Source organism: Ursus maritimus, unplaced genomic scaffold (assembly GCF_017311325.1).
Source record: "Ursus maritimus isolate PB19 unplaced genomic scaffold, ASM1731132v1 scaffold_2, whole genome shotgun sequence".
Taxonomy (NCBI): Eukaryota; Metazoa; Chordata; class Mammalia; order Carnivora; family Ursidae; genus Ursus; species Ursus maritimus.
In genome coordinates this window covers 78,661,223-78,688,813 of record NW_024424452.1, presented here as the reverse complement: position 1 = coordinate 78,688,813, position 27,591 = coordinate 78,661,223, and the positions used below count along the sequence as shown (strand labels likewise).

General features: G+C 39.0%; 1 protein-coding gene and 1 pseudogene across 2 annotated transcripts in view; both read left to right on the top strand.

Annotated features, from left to right (window-relative positions):
* The window catches only part of MRPS14 (mitochondrial ribosomal protein S14), a 29,123-nt gene extending 5,263 nt beyond the window's left edge, over positions 1-23,860 (top strand). For both annotated transcript variants that reach the window (XM_008696611.2, XM_040636239.1), the window contains exons 2-3: positions 6,788-6,946; positions 23,393-23,860. In XM_008696611.2, coding sequence (XP_008694833.1) covers positions 6,788-6,946; positions 23,393-23,575 — 342 coding nt within the window. In that variant the 3' untranslated portion in view covers positions 23,576-23,860. The remainder of the gene's footprint in view (positions 1-6,787; positions 6,947-23,392) is intronic.
* Positions 11,081-12,580, top strand: LOC121104007 (annotated as a pseudogene).
* Positions 23,861-27,591: the final 3,731 nt, after the last annotated feature.

Genomic DNA, 27,591 nt, shown 5'->3' with positions numbered 1-27,591 from the left:
GTTAGATTTTCTCCTAGCCTGAAGTAAAATAGGTTACCCCCTCTTAGCCAGGGCCTGAGGATGTTCATCTTTCCAGGGAGTGCCAGATTAAAGGACAGGAAAAGGAGAATGGGTTTTATGTTTGTATTGTGAAGACTTGATCTGTCATCTCGGGTGGAAGCAGTCTACCTCCGTGTCAGTTACTTCTCTTCCTTGTCGATTTGATTTAGAGGTCTGCAGCGTCTGTATGGACCAGGTGTCAGGTAGCGTGTTTTTTAGCTGAGTGTACCCAAGGCTTAATACCTTTTAGTTTTGTAGCCATGTCAGTGGTCAGGAACACTTGGTAAGGTCTTTTCCAGCGGGGCTCGAGAGCTGTTTTTCTCTGATGATGTTTCCAAAACGCCCAGTCCTCAGGTTCCAGACTGTAACCAATAGGATCCTTTGAACTGGGATTCAAAGAAAGCTTTATTTACCTGTTGATGATAGGGTTTAGCTTAAGGTAGTAAAGATTTGCAGTAGCTAGTCATACTAGCATGAGACAACAAGAGGTCAGCAGAATTTCATATATTGATAGAATCCCAAAAGGTTTGCAGGGTTTTTGTTAATGTTTGTATGATTTACCCAGTGAAGTGGGTGCTTTGGTCTTTGAAGATCATGGAAAGTATACCCCAGGTGGGAAATACAGTTCCTAACCATTTCTTTGCTCTTGTGGGGACATCAGCCTTGCAGCAGGGGGGAAAGCTTCAGCCCATTCAGAAAACACACATACAGTACATCATATTGATCACCCATACTAAGTGGCAGTTAAATGAAGTCCAGCTGCAGGTGTTCAAAGGGTCCACAAGGAGGTCTGAAGCCTCTGGGAGCACAAACAGTTTTTTTTAGGATTATGGCCTAAACAGATCAGACATTGCAGGTAGACTGTTTTTGAAGGCAGACGCTTAACCAACTGAGCCATAGGCACTCCTCTTTGGTCATTAGAGAGAGAGAGAGAGAGCATGCACATAAATGGGGGAGGAAAGAGGAGGAGAGAGACTCAAGCAGACTCCCCACTGAGCACAGAGCCCCACATGGGACTCAATCTCATGACCCTGAGATATAACTTGAGCTGTAATCGAGAGTCTGATGCTTAACCAGCTGAACCACCCAAGTGCCCTGGTACCAGCTTTTGATGTTAAAACTTTTTTTTTTTAAAGTAGGCACCACATGGTGTGGAGCCACTCAGGCACCTACTCCTCTTTTTCTTTCTTTCATTTTTTTTTTTTTTAAGTAAGCTCTACACCCAAAAGCTTGAACTCATGAGCCTGAGATCAAGAGTCACATGCTCTATGAACTGAGCCATCCAGATACCCCTTTTGAGGTATCTTAAAACTCTTTTTTTTTTTTTAAGATTTTATTTATTTAGGGGTGTCTGGGTGGCTCAGTCACTTGAGTGTCCTTTTTAAAAAAAGATTTTATGTATTTAGAGAAAGAGGATGTGGGAGCACAGAGGGGAGGGCCAGAGGGAGAGGGAGACAGTCTTAAGCTGACTCCATGCTGAGCCCAGCATTGGATTCGATCTCACGGCCCTGACGTCAGGACCTGAGCCAAAATCAAGGGTTGGATGCTCAACTGACTGTTCCACCCAGGCACCCCAAAACTCATTTTTTAAAATAAACTTATTTTAATCTTAACCAGCTTGACCACATATTAAAATTCCTTTTCAAATATTCCTTTTCCACAAACATTCTATGACTCTTTTTTTCCCCTATATTCAGTTTTTGTTGTTTTTCTTTAAACAACCAGCCTCGTTTTAGTACAAAATTAATTTTTTTCCCCTGAACAAAAAATCCATCTCTGTTTCTCATACTTTTTTTTTTTTTTTTTTACTGAAAACATCCTCCTTTCTTGGCATACAGAGCTGTTTCCCTTGTTTTTAGTAGCTTTAATTACACATATTAATTCAAGTTTCTAACTTTAGAAACTTTAATTTGTAGTGAAAACTAAGAAATAAGCAATTGTGAATGGTCTGTTAACCAGCATTCCTTAAATTTGCAAATTTATGAATACATTTCATATTATGTAGAAGCATATGTGTGCCTTTTTAAATTTTTTCCTGTACCATTAACATATCTAAATATCCTTTAGATTCTCTCTAATAAGAATCCAAAAGTAGATAAATCTGTGTTTAATAATTAATGTTTCAGTATTTTGTCTTATTTGGAAGTGATCTAGATATTTAATGAATTTAACTTACCTCATTATTTAACTTAGGAAAACTTTAAGGTTTCAAGTTACCCAAAAGATTTGGAGACACTATTTTAAAAATTTAGCTCAGACTTTTTATTTATTTAATCTATTTGTTAAATAATTAAGTTTAGATTATCTACCAAAACTTTATTAAACATTAGACAAAGTCATTATCCTAAGGTATTATTTTTTGGTGGGCAGATGTCTAAGAGATAACTTAGGTAGAATAAGGTTTTATATTTAATATTGATACCTTGAAAGACTTGTCTGTTTTAAACTAGTTTTCATTTCAAATATTTTTTCGTATCACATGAACTTGAAAAACATTTGGTTTAGTTTCTCTCTTTCTGAGAGTTTTAGAATGCCCGAATTTTACAAGCACTTGCCTTCAAACCAACTAAGTAGAGCTCTCTTACTAATTAATTTTAGCAGTACCTTGTGGAGGTAGAGAAAATATCTCATATTTACAACATATATGGACACAAATAGACAAGATGTAAGCAAAAATTTATAGCATTTGTTTTTACTAGTATTTGTGGAGAGGACATACAGGCCTTATTTCCAAATACCTCTCTGTATGGGGTGGGGGCGGGGGATGAGAAACTTCTCCCTAAAGTTTTGCATGTATATATTTTATAATATGCACATTTTGAGAGGAGGGTTTGGGAGGAGGTTTGGGCATTGGTAAAGATAGATGGCTTTTGACTTGTTTCTAGAGTTTCTTTCTGGTTTTGTAGAGATTCTTAAGACAAAGACAGTTTTTAATTCTCCAAAGAACTGGATTATAACCTGAATATCAAAGAACCGGCCCACCTTTTTAACTAGATTTATTTCTTCTTATTAGGCAGATTTTTAGCTAAAATGAGAACCAAAAGATTTCTGTCTTTGTAAAATCTGGGTAAAATAAAGCCATTCAAACGAGACTTACTTTCTGGTTATACAGTTCAACTTTGGTGTCTGTTAACCTTCTATTGGTATAAAGTATTAGCTTTATACCTTAAAAAGTGTGCTGCTTTTCAGGGGACATGAATTCTTTGTTGGGGGAGGAGGTATCAAGGATATATCTACAAAGATCATTGCGTGAAGGTGCATGCAGCTGGCAGGGATTGGTTATGGTAAAGCAAACCCTACAGTTTGTTCCCAGTGATTCTGCTAAATTCACTGTCTGGCTTTTGGCATTTACAGGAGTAGCCTGTATACTTTGAACCAAGAGATTAAGCTGAGTGCTCTCTGTAAATTTTGTAGGGAAGGGGAAGTTAAAACAGGCGGATGGGGCTGGATTTTAAGGAGGGGGATTTTCATTGGATGTGGACCTTATTTGTCTTAAGTCTAATTTTTGTTCTTTTAGCTTGTCAAAGGAGTCCCTGGGGCCAGCCATTATACTAATAAGGCATTTGAGAGCTCTTTCTAAAGAATTTTTTTTTCAAATATATCCAATTTAAAGGGTCCATTGTCTGTCCATTGACAAGTAGGGTCACATTCAATTTAATATCGACTCATACCAATAAGCCTTTTTATGGTTTACCCAAAGACAAGAGGCATCCAGAGGATGTAGATAATGCACCCCCTTGATCCAAAAGTTTACTCCAAAGAATAAGAAAGCAAAGACTTCATTGCATAGGTGATAAGAATGATGTGTGTACACGGTCTCCAGTCTCCCACAAACATGAATCACCTTTAGTCACAAACCCCCTAATCTGCGATCCCAGGCAGGTAGTCTGGAATTGGATTTTCTAGAGCTAACAAGCAACGTAGGTTGAGACGACAAAGGCCCATTATGGGCTGGGACCTCTTAGGACAAACTCTCCTGAGAGCCGGCACTGCCAGACAAAGAGAGCTCTGCTTGTAAGTGTGTGTCGCAGATCCCCAGTGTGTTCAACTGGCCATAGATGTGCACCCCAGTAAGTGCACCCTCCAGATGGTGGAGACCACAGAGAATATTCTTGCTGGTCACAAAGCCAAAACTCTTAGGACAGAGAACAAGAAGAAAGGAAAACCTTCACCCCGTGTTGGTCTGTTTTGGTGTTTGTGTGCACATTAACTGCTTCAGCTAAGCCTTGGGTCTCTCAGAACCAGTCTCCTGTGTAGGAGGGGTGTGCTTCCGGGTGGGGAACTGTGTTGTTTCACATTGTATCTCATTGCATGGGAGTTTCTTGAGGTTGGCTCGTGACCCGCTGTCTATCTAACCCTTTCCATGACCAACTTCCCCTAACACAGGAGTCTTCGAGTTAGATGGCAAGCACTCTAACTGCTCTCATTCGCTTGACCTGTGCCCACCAATTTTTTGCGGCTTTTTGGTCTTCAGGATCCCTGTTAGCTATAGCCTTTATGTACACAGAACAAGGTAAACATGCACCTCACCACACCAGCACGAATGAAAACATGTCACTGCAGACTGGCCAACAGAAGACCGGGTGCGCCATCGTGGACTAAGTCAGCAGACTCCATTCAGGGAAACTGCAGACAGGAAATGGGAAAGGGAATAAACCAGCAAACCCCAGTAAGTGGGGAACACAGGCTGGAACTGGGGAAGGGATTCCAATGTGGAATTGCAGAATAAACCAAGTGAGAAGGACAGGCGCTCTATTAGGATCCCCGTCAGTCTAGATGGACCCATTAACCCCGGACTAGAAAGCCAATTAGATCAGTATCTCCAGTGCAAGAGGAGCAAAGCTGAAACCTAGGGGGACTTAGCAGTGGCCCTCAGAAATGGCAAGAAGGACTGAACTCAAAAGGGTTCACAGGGTGCCATGCCTGTGTTTCTCATTGTCCCCGAATGCCATCAGAAGTTCAATTCATAGCCCCACGCTATGGCCAAATCTGTTAAAAAACAGGATTTAACCAAGTAAATTTGGCTTAATTAATTGATTCATGATCAGGCAGCAGCAAGTAGAAGGGAGCTCTAAGGATGTGTAAAAAAAATGGGAGTTTTTTTTTTGTTTGTTTTTGTTTTTTTTTAACAGGAAGGAGGGTAGGGGAAGAAAATCATTAGCTAAAGAAAAGGGTTGTTTCCAGGCAAGATCACTTTCCCTGGGCGGGGAAGAGCAGGAGGTCTTATGCAGATGGCCTCACCTTTCTTTGGGGGGATGGGGCCCAGGTGGCATGAATTGGCACCCATCAGAAAATTCCTGACTAATCAGTTAAGACTTTTTCTGGGGGAGGTTGAAACTGCGAGTAGATTAGGTATCAAGCTCTTTTTTGAGGACCCAGCCCAAGTGATGCCATTTTGGGCCTGTGGTTTCTTTTTACCAAGTAAACATGTGACAGTGAGAAACGTACTATCTTATTACTAGACAACTTGTGCTAAGAAATATTAGGCCAGTGATAATTTCAAAGTGCCCTTTGCTCCAGCAGTTCTGCTTGCAAGAACGTACCTTGCTGATCTGTAGGAATGCAGGTGAAGTAATTTATGTAGGTAGTTACTCAGTGCACCATTGTTTGTGACGATAAATGGTAGGTGTGATCTCACTGTTCACCAGGAGGTCTCAGATTAAACAAATGATGCATCCGTGAGCAGGAAAAAATCATTTCCTTCTGTTCTTCTAAGTTCTCAGCTGGGGCCCCTGTAACAAAAGACATGAACAGGAGAAACGCATACAAATGTGTAAGTTTTACATCATACATGAGCCTTTTTAAGGAAGTGATGACCAAAAGGTTAAACCTGAGTATTTATGCGAGGTCTGGTGAAGTGGGAAGTTGTGGGGAAGTGTGATAGGAGTATGAGCTAAGTGTGGTGAACTCCGCAAACAGCAAGGCCTGTTCTTTCGGATTCCTCTTGGTGTCCCTCCATCTTCAGTAATAAGGTTGCCCATTCCCCCCAACACCCCCCCCCCGCCAGGTATAGGGAGGACATCACTCACCTGAGGGTCTTACCACCTGCTTCAGGGAGAGGTCTGCAAGTCTTTCCTGCATCTGCTGTTTCTCAAATTCCTTGTGCTTGAAGTAGTCAGTAATGTCAAGGTGCCATATTTTGAGGTCGTGTGCCCTGAACCCTGTCAAGTCCACTGTATGGACAGTGGAATATGCAACCTAAAGAAAATGGAGAAACTTTTTAACATGGATATGAAAGCTCTCAAAGATATATTGTTAAATGAGAAAAAGGGGAGGGCATGAAATATAGGAGAGGGAGTATGTATATGTCTTTGTGTAGACAAAGATGTCTGGAAGGATACACAGGATCTAGTAATGGTGGACCTCTGGAGGTAGAGGGGTGGTCATTGGGTAGGTAAGGAATGAGGTGGGAGGGAATCTACACTGTGTTTCTTTTTATTCTTATTTGGTTTTTGAACCATGTAATTATTAGCCTAAGTGAAAGGCAAACAGAATTATATTAAAACTAAGAAAATTTTTCACTCTCCAACACACCTTATTGGCATTATTAATTATCACCATTTTGGATTAATGTACATTTGTAGAAGTTACTTATTTTAAGTTAAGTCTATTTAAGCTATTAAACTGATCCAAAATTATTAGAAAAAGAGCTATTAGGTCATAAATAGTCAATAGAAGGGATCACAGGTTGGGAGACACTGGCAGAGCCTAGGTCTGACAATCCTTCACCTTGTTCCTTGTCTTTTAGATGGTTCCTTCCTCAGCTTCAGGCCAAGTTCGAGGTTATTATGTAGACTGGAAAATGTTGCGTGATGTGAAGAGACGAAAAATGGCCTGTGAATATGCAGATGAGAGGCTGCGGATCAATTCACTCAGGAAGAATACCATTTTGCCAAAAGACCTTCAGGTGAGCTAATTCAGATGCCCCTGTCTACCACAAGATCATTCTCCAATCAGAGCACTATTGATACTGTTGTGACCTAGTAATAATTTAATTTCTGGAGAATATGATCAGAGTCTCCTAGTCAACATAAATTCATACCCTTGAAGTGATTTTAGTGAGTTTCAGAATAAAGAGAACTATTCATTCCTAACTAGCCTTTTAACTGCTTCATTGGATGGCCCTTAGAAAGTAATGGTGCCTGGTAACCACACAAATTTGGCAGTTATTTTGACCTAAGATCTCTGTCTCCCCCACTTCTTCCCCCTCTTTCAACTGTCAAGGCATTGGGAGGCTGTGCTGACCCTTGAGGCTGGCCACGTGTCTCCTAGGTGGCCTTCAGTATTCCTCCCCCAACAATTCCTAGCCTGCCTCTCTGACCTTTGCCCACCTCTGTCTGCTAAGGTGGCTTTCCATCTAGGTTTCCTTTCTTGTACTCCTTAACTTGAGTAAGAGGATGTCAGCCCTATCCGGCTTCCTGAATCATAAGGTCTTGCACCTATCTGGTGACATAGAATACTTGCATTCAGGAATTTTATCGGGGCGCCTGGGCGGCTCAGTCAGTTTATCGGGGCGCCTGGGCGGCTCAGTCAGTTAAGCAGCGGACTCCTGATTTCAGCTCAGGTCATGATTTTGCCTGCACTCAGCGGGGAATCTGCTTCAGGATTCTCTCTCCCTCTTCCTGCTCCTCTCCTCTCTGTCTCTCAAATCAATAAACCTTTAAAGAAACAAAGCAAAAGAGCCTTATCAAGGAGTGTAACTCAAACTCAAGGGTAGTCAAACTATCAAAGGCTCAGAGTAAGATAAAAAACCACTTACAGAAGCTGGCTGAATAATATACAGGCCATTCAGTACTGTGAATTCTTTTGAATCTTGTCTAGATTAGCCAGATCAGCAGAAAACTGAGTGCTCTGAACTACTGGGTTAGGGCTTTTACCGTATGGCATTAAGCTACTTGCCTATATTTAGGGAGTAGTAAAGAGGTGGCCCCTGAGAAACCAGATGTTGTGGAGGAAGTATTGATGAAGACCCCCAGAAGAAATGGCTCTGGTATGAGAACCAGCAGGAGCCTTTCAGAGACTCTGTAAGTTGTAGGAACTGATCCTGACTCTGTCGCCTACCCAGTAGTGTACAAATCAAACTTATGTCACATTTCTAACAGGCTTTTCACAGCACGCGCTATGGTCTCCTGTTCCCTATGCCTCGGTTTCCTCATTTGTAAACTGACTTAAATCTTTTTGGGAACAAGGAGAGGTATATATGTATGTATACGTAAGTACGTACATACAGAAATAACTTAGAGCTGTTCTTCTGGGACAGCCTCCACGAAACTTTACTTGCCTGGTGATTTCTCCTGTCCAGTCCACTCTGTAGCACATACTATCCACCATTCATTGACTCAGTTGTGCTTATATAATTCTCTAAGTATTTCATAGTGGGAACACATGTATAAGCTTTTGGAAATTAGGAAATAATAATTCTTTTTTCAGATGTGCAACATATATATTTGCTAATTCTATGTACTGTTCAGTGTGTACCATGATAAGTATAGTCATTGTCACCATATGACGTTATTACAATATTATTGACTATATTCCCTATCTCTGTGACTTACTTATTTTATAACTGGAAATGTATACCTCTTTCTTAAAAACTGAAATTAATTGACATACAGTGTTATTATTTTCAGGTGACTAACACATTGATTCAATAATTCCATACATTACTTTTTTTTTTTTTTAAGGTTTTATTTATTTATTTGAGAGAGAGACAGACAGAGATGGCGACAGAGAATGGGAGGAGAGCATGAGCTGGGAGTGGGAGAAACAGGCTCCCCAATGAGCAGAGAGCCCAATGTGGAGCTTGACCCCAGGACCCTGGAATCATGACCTGAGCCGAAGGCAGACACTTAACCGACTGAGCCACCCAGGCATCCCATCTTTTTTTGTTTTTTTGTTTTTGTTTTTGTTTTTTTGTCTTTTGGGTTTTTTAGATTTTTTAATCTATTTATTAGAGAGCACAAGCAGGGGGAGTGGCAGGCAGAGGGAGAAGCAGGCTCCCGGCTAAGCAGGGAGCCTGATGTGGGGCTCGATCCCAGAACCGTGGGATCATGACTTGAGCTGAAGGCAGATGCTTAACCGACTGAGCCACCCAGGCACCCCCATCTTTTTTTTTTTTTTTTTTTTAAAGATTTTATTTATTTATTTGACAGAGAGAGAGAGAGAGCCAGTGAGAGAGGGAACACAAGCACGGAGAGGGAGAGGAAGAAGCAGGCTCCCAGCAGAGAAGCCCGATGTGGGGCTCGATCCCAGAACGCCAGGATCATGCCCTGGGCTGAAGGCAGACGCTTAACGACTGAGCCACCCAGGCGCCCCCACCCCCATCTTTTTTTGTTTTTTAATTGAAGTAGAGTTCACACACACCATTCTCTTAGTTTCAGGGATACAGCATAGTAATTCAACAACTCTCTACAAAATGCTGTGCTCACCACTAGCGTGGCTACCATCTGCCACCAAGTAACACGATCTACAATGCACTGATTTTATTCCTTATGCCGTGCCTTTCATCCCTGTGACTTATTCATTCCATGACTGGAAGCCCGTACTTTCCACTTCCCTTAACCCCTTTTGCCCATGTACCCACCTACCTGCCTTCTGGCAGTCACCAGTATTCTGTTCTATGGGTCAATTTCTACTATAGTTTATTTGTTGTATTGTTTTGTTTTTTAGATTTCACCTATACGTGAAGTCATATGGAATTTGTCTTTCTCTGTTTGACTTATTTCACTTAGTATAATGACCTCTGAGTCCATCCATGTTGTCACAAATGGCAGGATCTTGTTTTCTAAGGCTGAGTAATATTCCATTCTATATACACACCACGTCTTCTTTATCCATTCATCTATTGTTGGACACTTGGGTTGCTTATATCTTGACTATTGTAAATAAGGCTGTAATAAGCGTAGGAGTGCATGTATTCTTTCGAATTAGTGTTTTTGTTTTCTTCGTGCAAATACCCACTAGTGGAATTACTGGATTGTATAGTACTTCTATTATTCATTTTTTGAGGAAACTTCGTACTGTTTCCCACAGTGGCTGCACCAATATACATTCCCCCCAACAGTATAGGAGGAGTCCATTTTCTCTACATTCTTGGCAACATTGGATTTACCCATTCTGAAAGTCGTAAGGTGATACCTCATTGTGGTTTTGATGTTTATTTTCCTGATCGTTAGTGGTGTTGAGCATCTTTTCATGTGTCTGTTGGCCATCTATAGGTCTTCTTTGAAAAAAAAAATGTTTAAGTCCTCGCCCTATTTTTTATTTGGATTATTTGTTTTTTTGGAATTGAGTTGTAAAAGTTCTTTATAATACCTTAAATATTAACCCTTTATCGGATGTATTGTTTGTAGACGTTGTCTCCCATTCAGTAGGTTGCCTTTTTGTTTTGATGATGGTTTCCTTTACTGTGCAAAAGCTTTTTATTTTGGTGTAGTCCCAATAGTTTATCTGTGTTTTTGTTTCCCTGGCCTGAGGAGATATATCTAGAAAAATAATTGCTAAGGCTGATATCCAGGATACTTCTAGGAGTTACATGGCTGCAAGTCTCACATTTAGGTCTTTAATCCATATTAAGTTTATTCTTGTGTATGGTATAAGTAAGTGGTCCAGTTTCATTCTTTTGCAGGTAAGCTGTCCAGTTTTCCCAACACCATTTGTTGAAAAGACTGTCTTTTCCTCATTGTACATTCTTGCCTCTTTTGTCATAGATTAATTGACTATAAAAGCATAGATTTATTTCTGGGCTTCCTATTCCATTGACCTCCTGTGTCTGTTTTTGTGCCAGTACCATACTGTTTTGATTATTATAGCTTTGTGGTATATCTTGAAATCTGGGATTGGGCTACCTCTAGCTTTGTTGTTTCTCAGGATTGCTTTGGCTATTCAGGGCTAGAACAAATTTGTTCTAGTTCTATGAAAAATGCTGTTGGTATTTTGATAGGGATTGCACTTAATCTAGATTACTTTGGGTAATATGGACATTTTAATAATAATAATTCTTCCAATCCGTGACCATGCAGTATCTTTCCATTTTTTGTGTTGTCTTCAATTTCTTTCATCAATGTCTTACAGTTTTCAGAGTATAGATTTTTCACCTTGTTGGTTAAATTGGCAAACATACTGAAAGTAGTAGGTTATTCACTTATAAAGCCAATATGGAGGTTAAAACCTGAAAAGTTAAGTACTAAAATCAGTTTTGTCTATGAAAATTAGTCTAAGGATACACAAAATAAGATGTAAAATATGACATCATATACATAAAACATGGAAGGCGGGAATTTAGTGCGCTCAGTTCAGACTTAAACTACAGTCGAGATGTTATATAACCCAGTAGTAACCACAAATGAAGAAATTAAAGTAGATAGACAAAAAATAAATCCAAGCATAACACTAAAGAAAATATCAAACCCCAAGGGAAGAGAGCAAGAGAAGAAAAAAGCAGACAAACACAATAAGGACACAATTAACAAACCGGTAATGAGTGCATATCTATCAGTAATTACTTAAATGTGAAGGACTAACCACCCTAACCAAAAGACATAGAGTGACTGGAATGGATAAAAAAGTAAGACCCATCTACATGCTGCCTACAAGAGACTCACTTCAAGACCTGAAGATATATACAAACTGAAAGTGATGGGATGGAAAAACATATACCATGCAAATAGAAGTGAAAAACAAAAAAAGCCAGGCTAACAGTACCTTAGGCGTGTTTTCTGCACTCTGGGGATGGCAGAGGGAGAGGTAAACCAAAGTTTCTTTCTCAAGCTGGAAAGCCCATCCGACTCAGCTGTGATTTTACCTAGCACTCCGCAGGCCTGTGCCAATCCACCATCTCCCCGTACAAGCAGTTCAGGAAAACAAGCTATAAATGCAACACTTAGAGAATGATTAAGGAAAACTAGATCTTCATTTAATTCCTGTTGCAGTGTGGTAAAACCTCTTAAAGTAGTAATGAAGAAAACGATCAGATTTTTCCAGAGACACCAGCATCTTCAACAGAAGAAAACTGTTTGGTATTTCAGGAAAATTCAGACAGTGAATTTGAAGAAAGTACATATTTGAAAAATATCTTCAAGAATATCAGGGCAGGGGTGCCTGGCTAGCTCAGTTGATAGAGCATGCAGCTCTTGATCTCAGGGTTGTAAGTTCGAGCCCCAGGTCAGGTGTAGAGACTACTTAAAAATAAACCTTAAAAAAAAAAAAAGAATATCAGTGCATGTGAATCTGAATCACTTGGTACTGAGGCATGCAGCGATCTCCACAGTGGCTTTGTAAGTGAAGATCTTCCCAAACGAGGATTATGAAAAAGCAAAATTGGTGAAAAGATTGAGGAGAAAGAACACACTTTCTTCGGAGGCTAAAACTGGTCAAAATGTACAGATCGAAGACTTACCTGTCTCAGGCTGCTGTTGCTTTATGAGTTGCATTAGCCTTGTCTGAGGAGAAACCCAGCCTTACTCAGCTGACAGACCACTGTGTGTTAGATGATAAATTCCTAGACTATAACAGAAACGAAGAAGACTTTGTGGGTGTTTAATTCATAATATTTTTCTCCAGTATTTCTGGGAATGACAACTTAAAAGATAATACATTTTAAAAGGAAGGTAAAAACAATTAGGACTGAGAGAAAGGTATCTTGATGAACATCAGTTTAAGGCACTCTGTTGTATCACTAAGCTCTAAAATTTAAAATTTAGTATTTTGGATAAATTTGCCAAAGAAAACTTGACATTTAAAGAAATGTGAAAAGAAACTTAGATTATGTTTAAAAACATAATTTGGGGGGCACCTGGGTGGCTCAGTCATTAAGCGTCTGCCTTCGGCTCAAGGCTGATCCCAGGATCCTAGGATTGAGCCCTGCATCGGGCTCCCTGCTCTGCGGGAAGCCTGCTTCTCCCTCTCCCACTCCCCCTGCTGGTGTTCCCTCTCTCGCTGTGTGTCCAATAAATAAAATCTTTTAAAAATAATATAATAATAATAATAATAATAATAATTTGGGCATTTCTGGAAGTCAGCTTTTTATTTTAAAGTTTTTATTTAATAATCTTTACACCCAATGTGGGGCTCAAATTCACGACCCTGCAGTCAAAGTGTCACATACTCCACTGACTGAACCAGCCAGGTGCCCCTGGAAGTCAGTTTTAATACATTGTTTTGTTTATTGTGGTAAAAAAGTTTTATTTTAAGTATTAAAAAATAGTCTGGTAAATTTCTAAACCTAAAGTGATCTAAAAATGCCTGCCTGTTTCCTAAGTTCATGAACCTTGTTTCCATCTATTTCCCACATATTTCCATCAGGATGGTGTAGCAGGTAATTAAATGTGTTCATATGTCCAAAACTTAAAAAAAAAAAATAAGACTTTAGAACAGAGACTGTAGCAAGAGACAAGGGCATTACATAGTGATAAAGGAATCGATCCAACAAGAGGATATAGTAATTGTAAATATCTCTGCACCCAACATAGGAGCACCTAACTACATAAAGCAAATATTTAATAGATACAAAGGGAGAGATTGACAGTAAAACAAAATGGTAGGGAGCTTTAACACCTCATTTACCTCAGTGGTAGACCATCCAGAAAGAAAATCAATAAGGAAGCCGTGGCTTTGAAAGACACATTAGACCAGACAGACCTAACAGATACATATATAGAACATTCTATCCAAAAACAGCAGAATACACATTCTTTTCAAGTACACAGGGAACATTCTCTAGGATAGATCACATGTAAGGTCATAAAAAAAATGAACATAAGAGGATTGAAATCATATCAGACATCTTTTCTGACCATAACAGTATGAAACTAGAAATAAATTACAAGAAAAAACACAAACACTTGGAGGATAAGCAACATGATGCTAAGCAACAAATGAATGAGGAAAAAAACAGAGAAAATAAAATACGTGGAGACAAATGAAAAGGAAAACCGTGAAGTCCAAAATCTTTAGGACACAGCAAAGGCCTTTCTAAGAGGGAAGTTTAGAGTCCTACAGGCTCATTTAGAGTCACACAGGCTTGTTTCTACCCCAAGAAACAAGAAAAATCTCAAATAAACAACCTAACACTTAGAGGAGCCAGAAGAAGAACAAATCTCAAAGCTAGTAGATGGAAGGAAATAATGAAGATCAGAACAGAAATAAATGAAATAGACGTGAAAAAAAAAAACCAGTAGAAAAGATCAATGATAGAGCTGAGTTCTTTGGAAAGATAAACAAAATTGACAAACATTTAGCCCAACTTACCAAGAAAAAGTAAGGAATGAAATCAGAAATTAAAGAGAGGAAATAACAACTAACATTACAGAAATACAATTGATTACAATAGAATACTTGAAAAATTATATGCCGACAAATTGGACAACCTAGAAGAAATGGATGAATTCCTAGAAACCTGCAATTTCCAACAACCGAATCAGGAAGAGATAGAAAATTTGAACAGACCTATTACTAGTGTAATGAAGTTGAATTGGTAATCAAAAAACTCCCAACAAAATTCCAGGACCAGATGTCTTCACAGGTGAATTCTACCAAACATTTAAAGAAGAGTTAATATGTATTCTTCTCAAACTATTCCAGTAATTAAAAGAGGAAGGGAAACTTCCAGATTCATTCTACATAGCCCCCATTACCCAATACAAAAACTAGGCAGAGATACTACAAAAAAAGAAAACCACAGGCCTAAATCTCTGATGAACATAGGTTAAAAAAATAAAATTACGGGGCTGCTGGGTGGCTCAGTCATTAAGCATCTACCTTTGGCTCAGGTCATGATCCCAGGGTCCTGGGATCAAGCCCCACATCAGGCTCCCTGCTCAGTGGGGAGCCTGCTTCTCCCTCTCCAACTCCCCCTGCTTGTGTTCCCTCTCTTGCTGTCTGTCAAATAAATAAAATCTTTAAAAAAACAAATACTAAAAAAAAAAATTAGCAAAGCAATGTCAACAATAAAGGGTCATTCACCACGGTCAAAGGGATTTATTTCAGGGATGCGGGAGTGGTTCACTTTTGGCAAATCAGTCAACATGATACTCAAACTGACAAGAAAGATAAAAACCATATGATCATCTCAGTAGATGCATTTGACAAAATACAACAGCCATTCGTCATAAAAGTCAACAAAGTGTGGGGCGCCTGGGTGGCACAGCAGTTGGGCGTCTGCCTTCGGCTCAGGGCGTGATCCCGTCGTTCTGGGATCGAGCCCCACATCAGGCTCCTCTGCTGTGGGCCTGCTTCTTCCTCTCCCGCTCCCCCTGCTTGTGTTCCCTCTCTCGCTGGCTGTCTCTATCTTTGTCGAATAAATAAAATCTTAAAAAAAAAAAAAAGTCAACAAAGTGGATTTAGAGGGAACATACCTCAACAGAATGAAAGTGATATATGAAAAATCTACAGGCAGCATCACACTCAGTGGTGAAAAATTGAAAGCTTTTCCACTAAGTTAGGAAACAAGACAAGGATGTCCACTTTCACTACTTCTCTTCGACATAGTACTGGAACTCTTAACTGCAGCAGTCACACAAGGAAAAGAAATAAAAGGCATCAAAATTGGTAAAGAAGTAAAACTGTCACTGTTTACAGATGACCTGATACTATATAGAGAAAATCCAGGAGTACCTGGGTGGCTCAGTTGGTTAAGCATCTGACTCTTGGTTTCAGCTCAGTTCATGATCTCAGGGTCATGAGATCTAGCCCTGTGTCAGGCTCCACGCTCAGCACAGTCCGCTTGAGAGATTCCCTCTCCCCCTCCCCCAACTTGTATGTGGCGTGCATGCGTGCTCTCTAAGATAAATAAAATCTTAAAAAAAGAAAAAGAAAACCCAAATGACTCCATCAGAGAACAATTAACAACTGATAAATGATTTTAATAAAGGTGCAAGATAAAAAATTAATATACAGAAACCTATTACATTTCTATACATTAATAATGAAGTAGCAACAAGAGTAATTAACGATCCCATTTACAATTACACCAAAAAGAATAAAGTGCCAAGAAAATATTCTTTAATGCTTATAGTTTAATTTAGTGGCTTTCATATATGCATTTTCTTATTTAACTTATGCACTTTTAATATGTTAATTACTGTGCTTTCTCACAGTCTAGCACAGGGTCAGTCATACTTGTCATATCGAAGTGAATATAATCACACACACTAATATGCACATATATGAGAATAAATCTCTACTGAGAGATCCTTAATGCAAGCTTCTGTAGCCAGATAAGAACACCATAAGAAACTACAGGGGTGCCTAGGTGGCTTATTTGGTTAAGCTTCTGACTTTTGATTTCAGCTTAGATCATGATCTCAGGTTTGTGAGATCGAACCCTGCATCGGGCTGTGTGCTGGGTGAGGAGTCTGCTTAAGATTCTCTTCTTCTTTCCTTCCTTCCCTCCCTCCCTCTCTCTCCCTCTCTCTCCCCCTTTCCCTCTCTCCCTCTCAAAAAAAAAAAAAAGAAAGAAAGAAAAAGAAAAACTATAGGCCAATATCCCTGAAGAATATAGATGCAAAAATTTTCAACAAAATACTAGCAGATCATATTCAATAGCATATTAACAGTATCATCGTCCATGATCAAATGGGATGTATCCCTGGGATGCAGGGATGGTTCAACATATGCAAACCAACAAATACAGTATACCACATTAATAGAATGAAATATAAAAATCATATGGTCATCTTGGGGCGCCTGGGTACCATGTACAATAGCATCAAAATCAGTACAATACTTAGGAATAAAATTAAGAAGGGTAAAGATCTGTATGCTGAAAACTATAAGGCATTGATGAAAGAAATTGAAGAAGGCAGAAACAAAAAAATGTCCTGTGTTCATGGATCAGAAGAATTAAGATTGTTAAAATGTCCATACTTGGGGCACCTGGGTGGCTTAGTCAGTTTAGTGTCTGACTCTTTCAACTCAGGTCATGATCTCAGAGTTGTGAGATCGAGCCCCGTGGCAGGCTCCTCGCTCTGCCCGTCCTCTCTCTCTCTAAAATAAATAAGTCTTGAAAAGAAAAGGAAATGCCCATACTACACAAAGCCATTTATAGACTTCTTGTAATCGCTATCAAAATTTCAATGGTATTTTTCACAGAAATAAAAAAAAATCCTAAAATTCATATGGATTCACAAAAGAGCCCTGAATAGCCAAAGCAATTCCGAGAAAGAACAAAACTGGGGGCAACACACTTCTTAATTTAAAACTTTATTATAGGGGCTCCTGGCTGACTCAGTCAGTGGAATGTGTGACTCTTGATCTCAGGGTTATGAGTTCACTCCCTACATTGGGTGTTGAGATTACTTAAAATCTTTAAAGAAAAAAACACTTTATTACAAAGTTGTAATATTCAAGATCATATGATACTGCATTAAAACAGACACTTAGAACAATGGAAGATTACCAAGAGTCCAGGAGTAAACCCACTCATATATGGTCAACAAATATTCAACAAGGGAACCCAGACTACTCAATGGGGAGAGAATAGTTGCTTTAATAAATGGTGTGGGGAAACTGGATGTTCATGTGCAAAAGAATGAAATCGGACCCCTATCTTACACCACTCACAATAATTAACTCGAAATGTGTGAAAAGTTAACTGTAAAACCTGAAACTGTAAATCTTCTACAAGAAAACATAAGGGAAAAGCTCCTTGACCTTAGTCTTGGCGGTGATTGTTTAGCTATGACACCAAAAGCACAAGCAACAAAAGCAAAAATAAGTGGGACTGAATAAAAGTAAATGCTTCTGCCCAGCAAAAGACCTGTGCTAATATCCAAAATATATAAGGAGCTGATATCCACAATATATAAGGAGCTGATATCCACAATATATAAGGAGCTGATATCCACAATATATAAGGGGCTGATATCCACAATATATAAGGAGCTGATATCCACAATATATAAGGAGCTGATATCCACAATATATAAGGAGCTGATATCCACAATATATAAGGAGCTGATATCCACAATATATAAGGAGCTGATATCCACAATATATAAGGAGCTGATATCCACAATATATAAGGAGCTGATATCCACAATATATAAGGAGCTGATATCCACAATATATAAGGAGCTGATATCCACAATATATAAGGAGCTGATATCCACAATATATAAGGAGCTGATATCCACAATATATAAGGAGCTGATATCCAAAATATATAAGGAGCTGATATCCACAATATATAAGGAGCTGATCTTAAGTTGAAAAATGAACAGAGAACCTGAATAGACATTTTTCCAAAGAAGACCTACAGGTGTCCCAAACAGGTACATGAAAAGATGCTCAGTATCACTTATGATCAGGGAAATGCAAGTCAAAACCACAATGAGCTATCACCTCGTAACTGTTAGAATGAATGACTATTATCAAAAAGACAAAGGTTAAGTTTTGGTGAGGATGTGGAGAAAAGGGAACCCTTGTGCACTGTTGGTGGGAATGTAAATTGGTGCACTAATTACCGAAACCCGGGGGTTCCTCAAATAGTTAAAAGTAGAACTACCATATGGTCCAGTAGTTCTACTTCTGAGTATCTGAAGAAAATGAAAATAGTAATTCAAGCAGATATCTGCACCTCCATGTTCGCAGCAGCAGTATTCACAATAGCCAAGACCTGGAAGCAACCTAAGTGTTAGCAAATGAATGTGATACTTATTCAGAGAAAATGTGGGACACACACAGACACACACAATATGCAGTAGTATTTTGCCTTTTGCAATAACATGAATGTACCTTGGGAGCATTATGTTTAATAAGTCAGAGAAAGACAAATACTGTTTGATTTCACTTATATTTGGAAAGTGGAGTAAGTTGAGCTCATAGGAACAGATTAGATTGGTGGTTACCGATGGCTGGGAGGTAGGGGAAATGGGGCATCTAGGGCAAAGAGTACAAACTTCTCTCTATAAGATGAGTAAGTTCTGAGAATCTGACATATAAAATGGAAATTATAGTTAACAATACTGTATTACATGCTGGAACGTTGCTGAGAGAGTAAATGTTAAATGTTCTCATCACAAAAAGTAATTATTTGGGATGATGAAGGTGTTCAGTAGCCCTTACTGTGGTAATTATTTTGCAGTGTATACATGTATCAGATTACCACAGTGTGTTTATGATGTTACATGTCAGTTCTCTCTCAGTAAAGCTGGAGAAAAAAACATATGGGGAGACAACAGAAATATGTTTACATATTTTCCAAATGACTTAAACCAAAATGTATTAGTGGTGAAAAACCGAGGGCTTTTCCTGTAAGAACTGAAACAAGACAAGGATATCTACTCTTGCTGCTTTTATTCTACATAGTACGGGAAGTCCTGGCCACAGCATTCAGACAATGAATCAATGAATCAATGACATCCAAACTGGTAAGGAAGAAGTTAAACTGTCACTATTTGCAGATGACATGATACTACAGAAAACCCTAAAGTCTCCATCAAAAAACTATTAGAAATAATAAACAAATTCAGTAAAGTTGCAGGATACAAAATTAATAGACAGAAATTGGTTGCATTTCTATACACTAATGACAAAGTAGCAGAAAGAGAAATTAAGAGAACAGTGTCATTTACAATTGCACCAAAAACAACAAAATACTTAGGAATAAACTTAACCAGGTTGGTGAAAGACGTATACTCTGAAAACTATAAAACACTGATGAAAGAAATTGAAGACAATACAAATGGAGAGATATTCCATGCTCATGGGTTGGAAAGATTAATACTGTTAAAATGTCCATACTGTCCAAAGCATTCTACAGATTCAGTGTAATCCCTATCAAAATACCAACAGCAATTTTCACAGAACTAGAACAAATAATATTAAAATGTTTATGGAACCACTTAAGAGCCCAGATAGCCAAAGTAATCTTGAGAAAGAACAAAGCTGGAGGTATCCCAGTGCCAGATTTCAAGATATACAACAAAGCAATAATAATCAAAACAGTGTAGTACTGGCACAGAAATAGACATACAGATAATTGGAATAGAATAGAGAGCACAGAAATAAATTCAGTTAATCTACGAGAAAAGAGGCAACAATGTACAACAGGGGCAAAGACAGTCTCTTCAATAAATGCAGTTGGGAAGCTGGACAGCTACATGCAAAAGAATACAACTAGACCACTTAGATCATACATAAAAATAAACTCAAAATGGATTAAAGACCTAAATTTGAGACCTGAAACCATAAAACTCCTAGAAGAAAATATAGGCAATAATTTCTTTGACATTGACTGTAGCAACATTTTTCTAGCTATGTCTCCTCAGGCAAGGGAAACAAAAGCACAAATAAACTATTGGGACTAACACCACAATAAAAGTGTTTGCACATCAAAGGAAACCATCAACAAAGTAAAAAGACATCTACTGAATAGAAGAAGATATTTGCAAATGATATATTGCAAATGGTAAGAAATTAGTAGCCAAGTTATATAAAGAACTTCTACAACTGAACACCCAAAAAGCAAATAATCCAATTTAAAAATAGGCAGAGGGGGAAAAAATTGGCAGAGGACCTGAATGGACATTTTTCCGAAGAAGACGTCCACATGGCCAACAGACACGTGAAAAGATGCTCCCCATCACTCATCATCAGGGCAGTGCCAGTCAAAACTACAAGATGTCACCCTCACACCTGTCAGAATGGTTAGAAGTAAAAAGACAAGAAATAACAAGTATGGGCAAGGATGTGGATTGAAGAGAAACTTAGTGTGTGTTGGGAATATAAGTTGGTATAGGCACTGTGGAAAACAGTATGGAGGCTGCTCAAGTAATTGAACATAGAACCACCATATGATTCAGTAATTACACTACTGGGTATTTACCTGTGGAAAACAAAAACACTCATTCAAAGACACATGCACCCCAGTGTTTCCTGCAGCTTTACAATAGCCAAGATATGGAAGCAATGCAAGTGTCCATCAATAGAAAAATGGATAAAGAAGATTTGGGGGGGGGGTGTGCACACGCACAATGGAATATTATTCAGCCATAAAAATTGAGATCTTGCCATTTGCAGCAACATGGATTGACCTAGATGGCATTATGCTAAGTGAAATAAGAGAAAAACAAATGCCATAAGATTTCACTTACATGTGGAATCTAAAAAAAAAAAAAAAATACAGAAACAGACCCATAAATACAGAGAAGAAACTGATGGTTGCCAGGATTGGAGTGGGAGGTACAGGCTTCCCGTTATAGAATGAATAAGTCATAGGGATGAAAGGCGCAGCACAGGGGATGTAGTCAGTGGTTCTGTGACAGTGTGGTGTGGAGACAGATGGTAGCTACCCTTGCGGTCAGCACAGCATAATGGATAGACGGGTCGAATCACTGTGCTGTACACCTGAAACCAATGTAGCCATGTTTCAGGTATATTTCAATAGAAATAAGATTCAAAAAAAATTATGTAGCTTCCCTATTCATAATAGCTCAAAACTGGAAACCACCCGGATGTCCATCAGCTGTAGAATGGATAAATGAAAAATGGTATATTCATACAGTGAAAATCACCACAATGAGAACGAACAGATTACAACACATGCAGCAGTATGGATGAATCTCTCCAGCATATTATTGAATGAAAGAAGCCAAAGAGAAATGAATAAAAAAGAATGCCTATTGTATGGTTAGATTTATATAAAATCTAAATAAGAGGCACTCATCTTTGGTGTTAGGAGGCACAGCTGGGGCCTGGGGTGCTGATCAGGTTTGTATTCCAGTTGCTTATTACAGAGCTGTTCTGTTGAAAGTGAATGAGCTTTACACGTAACAGTTTGTGGATTCTTGCGTATCTGTGATACATTCCTATAAAATTTTTAAAAATTGTATTGGGAGGGGCGCCTGGGTGGCTCAGCCATTAAGTATCTTCCTTCTGCTCAGGTTGTGATCCCAGGGTCCTGGGATCGAGCCCCACATTGGGCTCCCTGCTCTGCGGGAAGCCTGCTTCTCCCTCTCCCACTCCCCCTGCTTGTGTTCGCTTCTCTCGCTGTGTCTGTCAAATAAATAAATAAAATCTTTAAAAAAAAAATTGTACTGGGAGCATGCCAGACATTTCTGTCATTTTTCTGGTCTATTTGTTTCTACCCCGAGGTTAAGGTTCACTACTCTGTCTAAGGTTCTTTGGGCAAACTGGCTACATTAGTGAATCTAGCCCTTTGTTCCCTCACTCTATGCATGGACTTAAGCATATAGAAGAGCTGTTTGCCAAAAGATAAAATGAATTTATGGGACTTCATCAAGATTAAAAGTTTCTGCACTGCCAAGGAAACAGTCAGAAAAACTAAGAGGCAGCCCACGGAATGGGAGAATATATTTGCAAATGACACTACAGATGAAGGACTGGTATTCAAGATCTACAAAGAACTTCTCAAGCTCAATACACGAGAAACAAATAAATCAAAAAATGGGCAGAAGATATGAACAGACACTTTTCCAATGAAGACATACAAATGGCTAACAGACACATGAAAAAATGTTCAAAATCATTAGCCATCAAGGAAATTCAAATCAAAACCACACTGAGATACCACCTTACGCCAGTTAGAATGGCAAAAATAGACAAGGCAAGAAACAACAATTGTTGGAGAGGATGTGGAGAAAGGGGATCCCTCCTACATTGTTGGTGGGAATGCAAGTTGGTACAGCCACTCTGGAAAACAGTGTGGAGGTCCCTTAAAAAGTTAAAAATTGAGCTACCCTATGATCCAGCCATTGCACTACTGGGTGTTTACCCCAAAGATACAGACGTAGTGAAGAGAAGGGCCATATGCACCCCAATGTTCATAGCAGCAATGTCCACAATAGCTAAATCATGGAAGGAGCCGAGGTGCCCTTCAACAGATGACTGGATTAAGAAGTTGTGGTCCATATATACAATGGAATATTACTCAGCTATCAGAAAGAACGGGTTCTCAACATTTGCTACAACATGGACGGCACTGGAGGAGATAATGCTAAGTGAAATAAGTCAAGCAGAGAAAGACAACTATCATATGATTTCTCTCATCTATGGAACATAAGAACTAGGATGATCGGTAGGGGAAGAAAGGGATAAAGAAAGGGGGGTAATCAGAAGGGGGAATGAAACATGAGAGACTATGGACTCTGAGAAACAAACTGAGGGCCTCAGAGGGGACGGGGGTGGGGGAATGGGATAGACCGGTGATGGGTAGTAAGGAGGGCACGTATTGCATGGTGCACTGGGTGTTATACACAACTAATGAATCATCAAGCCTTACATCGGAAACCGGGGATGTACCGTATGGTGACTAACATAATATAATAAAAAATCATTAAAAAAAAAAAAAACTGTTTGCATGTGATCTGTGTAGTAATGTTGTGACTTCCCTTAGGAGGTGGCCGATGAAGAAATTGCTGCCCTTCCCCGGGATAGCTGCCCTGTTAGAATCCGAAATCGGTGTGTTATGACGTCCCGTCCCCGTGGTGTGAAGCGGCGCTGGAGGCTCAGTCGTATTGTCTTCCGTCACTTAGCGGACCATGGGCAGCTGTCGGGGGTCCAGCGAGCAATATGGTGACCCGCTCTGGAACCTGCTGAGCAGGGAGACCAGTTCTGGCAAGAAGTGCCCTCTCGAGTGTCTAGAAAACCTAGTGTTTTAGGGGTCCAGCGTGGGAGTCTAATCTGCCTGATGCTGCCTGTGGTTAAATTACTTTTTAATTTTAGATTAAGAAATTTGGGTGTTTCATTCTGTCAGTGAATGCTGGCTATCTGTGAATTCTCTCTTCTCTTGGACTTAAAAATTAACCATACTGTTTCCATACATAGTACGAGGAGTAGAGTAATAAAAAATATTCTGTGAAAATGTTCTCTATATGCCTGCCTTTTCCTTCACACTTAATCTTTTAGCAACATATGAGGGTTCCTGTATTTTTAAGGGAATTATGTCATAAAGCAATATTATCTAAAAGTTAATGCAACTCATGGACAAGTAGCTCATCTGTGGCCATTTGTAATCGTGGGCTGGCTTCCCTGACCTGCACAGTGCACTGTACTGCTAGCTCTTGCTGGGGAAACGATGCGTTAGGAGGTACAACTGATGTTCTTGGTTATCTGACTCATGCTCCAATTCTCGGTGGAGCTGGACAAAAGGCAGAAGCACGAAATGTTTCTTGTTCCATCTTCAGCCTTTAGAACAAAACATCTCTTAAAGCCTCTGAAAATCTATCCAAACAGGAAAAGGTTTGTTGGAATATTATATATTTTCTTTATTCTGGTTGATCTGTAACAAAAATGAGTAAGGGTAGTAAAAGATTGTCTTGTTCAGTAACTCACCAGTGCTCAGCGCAGTGATAGAAATGTCCAGGGTGTAGTATGGAAGCACCCACTTAACGAGGAAAGTGTTCCCGTAGCTGACATCTGAACTTATATCAAGAGGCAAGGGATGAGATTTTTGCAGAGGGAACCAGGGAAGCGGAGGTGCAAAGACATCAAAGAGTGCAACTGCAGCCCCTCTGTGGTATGAGAAATACGAAACGCAAGACAAAAGCCATATGATGGAAGACACCACATTCTGCAAAGGTAAGACTAAACTGAAATACCAGCTATTGGAGAGTTTTAAGCAGAGGAATGATCTTATCAGTTGCTCTCCAGATGACTGACAGCGGTGTGGTCGATCTAGGCCACAAGCGGAAAGGCTCCATGCAAGATAACCAGTTAGGAGGATGTTGTAATCATTCTGGAAAACCAGCTGAACCAAAGGAGTTAAGGCAGACAAGAGGATAGATTTTAAAAAGTCTTAGAAATTGGGCAAGACTTAGACACTGATTATATTTAAGAGGTGAAGGGACCTGTGGGTTTCTGGTAAGGGTGACTGGATGGATGGCAGAAGGCAACCCAAAGATAGAGAATATGGGCAGAAAACAATCAGTTGGGAGGAAACCAGGCATGAGTTCAGGTTTCAGTGGTGCTGTTTGAGATGCTTGTGTCTTCCCAGCGGAGAAGACTGGTGCGCAGCTGGATAGCAGAGTCTGGAATTTCAGTGGAGGTGAAGCTGTGAGGGAATTCTCACAAACATTGGATTCATGTTTCCCAAATTTATATTACGGCTTACCAACTGGAATGCTCTGGCTAATATCCCAGCTAGTAACTAGGGTTAATCAGATTATAACTAGAACATTTGTTGATTTCTGGCGTATCATTGATAGGACACCCTCTTTTCATTTGTTTTCATTTGACTTGGGCGTGCAAGCAGGATCCATCGATTTTGTTTGGTTGCTGTGCTTCTCGTTCCTGTTTTCATGTCACTGGTTTATTGGAAGAGCCAGGTCATTTGTCGTATAGAATGGCCAGCATTTGGCTGTTTGCTTCTTCATGTGTCCTTTAATTTATTCCCGTCCCTAAAAACTCGTAGTTACATTCAGAGGCTTGACTAGATTTGGGTTTAGTATTTTAGGAATGAATTTTCACAAGTGTGTGTGTACTATTTCCCATCCCATCAGAAGGCACCTTTCTGGTTGTCCTCCCACTGTCGGGTCCTGTATCCTGTTGACTTGATGAAGGATTTTTGGTATTTCATCACTTTCTGGGATAAGATAATTCGGGCTTACCTTGTGTATTTTCTGCCTCAGACATTTTTTTAAGGGTCCCTGGTCCTTTTAGTACAAAATGTTTAGAGACCACATCTGAGCACTAAGGGTGTTGCTGTTTGCTACTGAATTCTGAATTGTCATTGCCTTTAAGCCCTTTTGGCGGATGTTGCTAAGAAATGTGCATTTAAAAAAAATGGTAAATTTGTATTGATTCTGTACTTGTTAAAGTATAAGTTCCTAATGACTTATTCATTACCTTTATCATATAATACATAAAAATTGCTTCAACGTATACTACTGATTTTACTCCTAACAATAAGTGATCATAGTGTTAAAACTTCTCTGGGTTTGTTCTTGGACTCCCATTGCACTAGCAATGGAGAGTCAAAATACCATGTTCTAAAGTCACTTGTAAGTATCGTGTTTGTCACAACTTGGTATGTTAGGTTTGTTTTCAAATGTTATGATTATTTTTTATTTAGCTTTTAAATTGTTAAAAAGTCAAAACTACAGGCAAAAGTACACCCAAGTATGGTTTCCATCCCACCTTGTTCTTTTCCCTACTGGTAATCATTTTTATTAGTTTTGGGTTACTCTTCTGGTTTCTTTATGAAATAAGTATGTGTTTGTCTGTGTATTCACATTTCTCACCCTTTTGGACACTAAGGTAAGTATACCATAAACAATTTTCTGCACTTTGCTTTTCGTATATCCTGGTCGATCATTCTGTATATGTAGAAATAATCTTCATTTTTGTGACTGTACAGACCCCCTGTGTAGACGTATCTTTTTATTCAGCTAGTCCTCGATTAATTGACATTTGGGTATTTCTATTTTTTTGCATTTATCATTCCAAATTTTTGCCAGTGTTAGCTGTGGGAAAGAGCCCAGAAGTAGAATTGTGAGTCAAAGCATAAACGCGTATATAATTCTGGTGGGTATTAACAACTGCCCTTCTGTAGGAGTTTTAACTTTACAACCTTTATTCCATTTCTATATTAGGTATTTCCCTGTACTCTCAACAGGTTAAACTTTGGAAGTTTTTCTCGTAAAAGATAAACAATGTTTTTGTCTTCTGAACAAGGGGAGCATCTTTTGCATATGTTAAAAGGTACTTACATTCTTTTTTCTGTGAACTTAATTTGGAAATCCTATCAGTATGTCATGTTTTGGGGGTTACTGTGGAGTTTTTTTGCCATGTGAACATTATGTAGTTAAAATTACTGATACTTATAGTTTTATTACTTCTAGATTTTAAGGCACACAGTATAGTTTTTCTCACTCTTAGGTTAAAGTGGAGTTCTATGTCCTCTAGTACTCTTAAGTCTTCATTTTTACATTTAGATCTTTGATCTGTTTGGCTATTACCTCAAATGCCCAGCTCTCCTGCAGTTTTGAAATGCTGTTACTACATTCTAAAATTTTCCTATGCCTTGGATCTTTTTCTGTTCTGTTCCAGTGGTCTGTTTATTCATGTGCCAATATCAGAGCTTTTATTATAGAAGTTGTGTTAATTTTTTTTTTTGAGGTTATGTTAAGCAGTTACCCTATATGTTAATTTTAAACCCTACCAACTTTTACCCTCCCACTTTTACCAAATTCTATTAATTGTAGTTTTGGTTAATCCTCTTGGATTTTTCCTCTGTGTGTTTAATCACTTTCTCTTATCTAATTGCATTGACAAAGACAATGTAGTAATGGAGATCACTGGCATCTTGCTCTTAACTCCGGATTTTTAGGGGGAGTAATTCTAAAAGAAATCCTCCCTTTAATAAAAAGCCCTTCCTGACATACTCCTGGATAGACAGAACTATTCCATTGAACAAAAATCTAATCAACTTCAATGAACAAAGAAATAGATGGATCTTTTATTTTTGCTTTATGGTTATTGCTTTTTAAAGTCATCTGATCCACGGCAACTAATTGGTACTATACAAAGATGTGTTCCTTTTCTTATCAAGTTTAGATTTAGTGTTTATTATTTCTAAGCATTTAAATCTAGAGA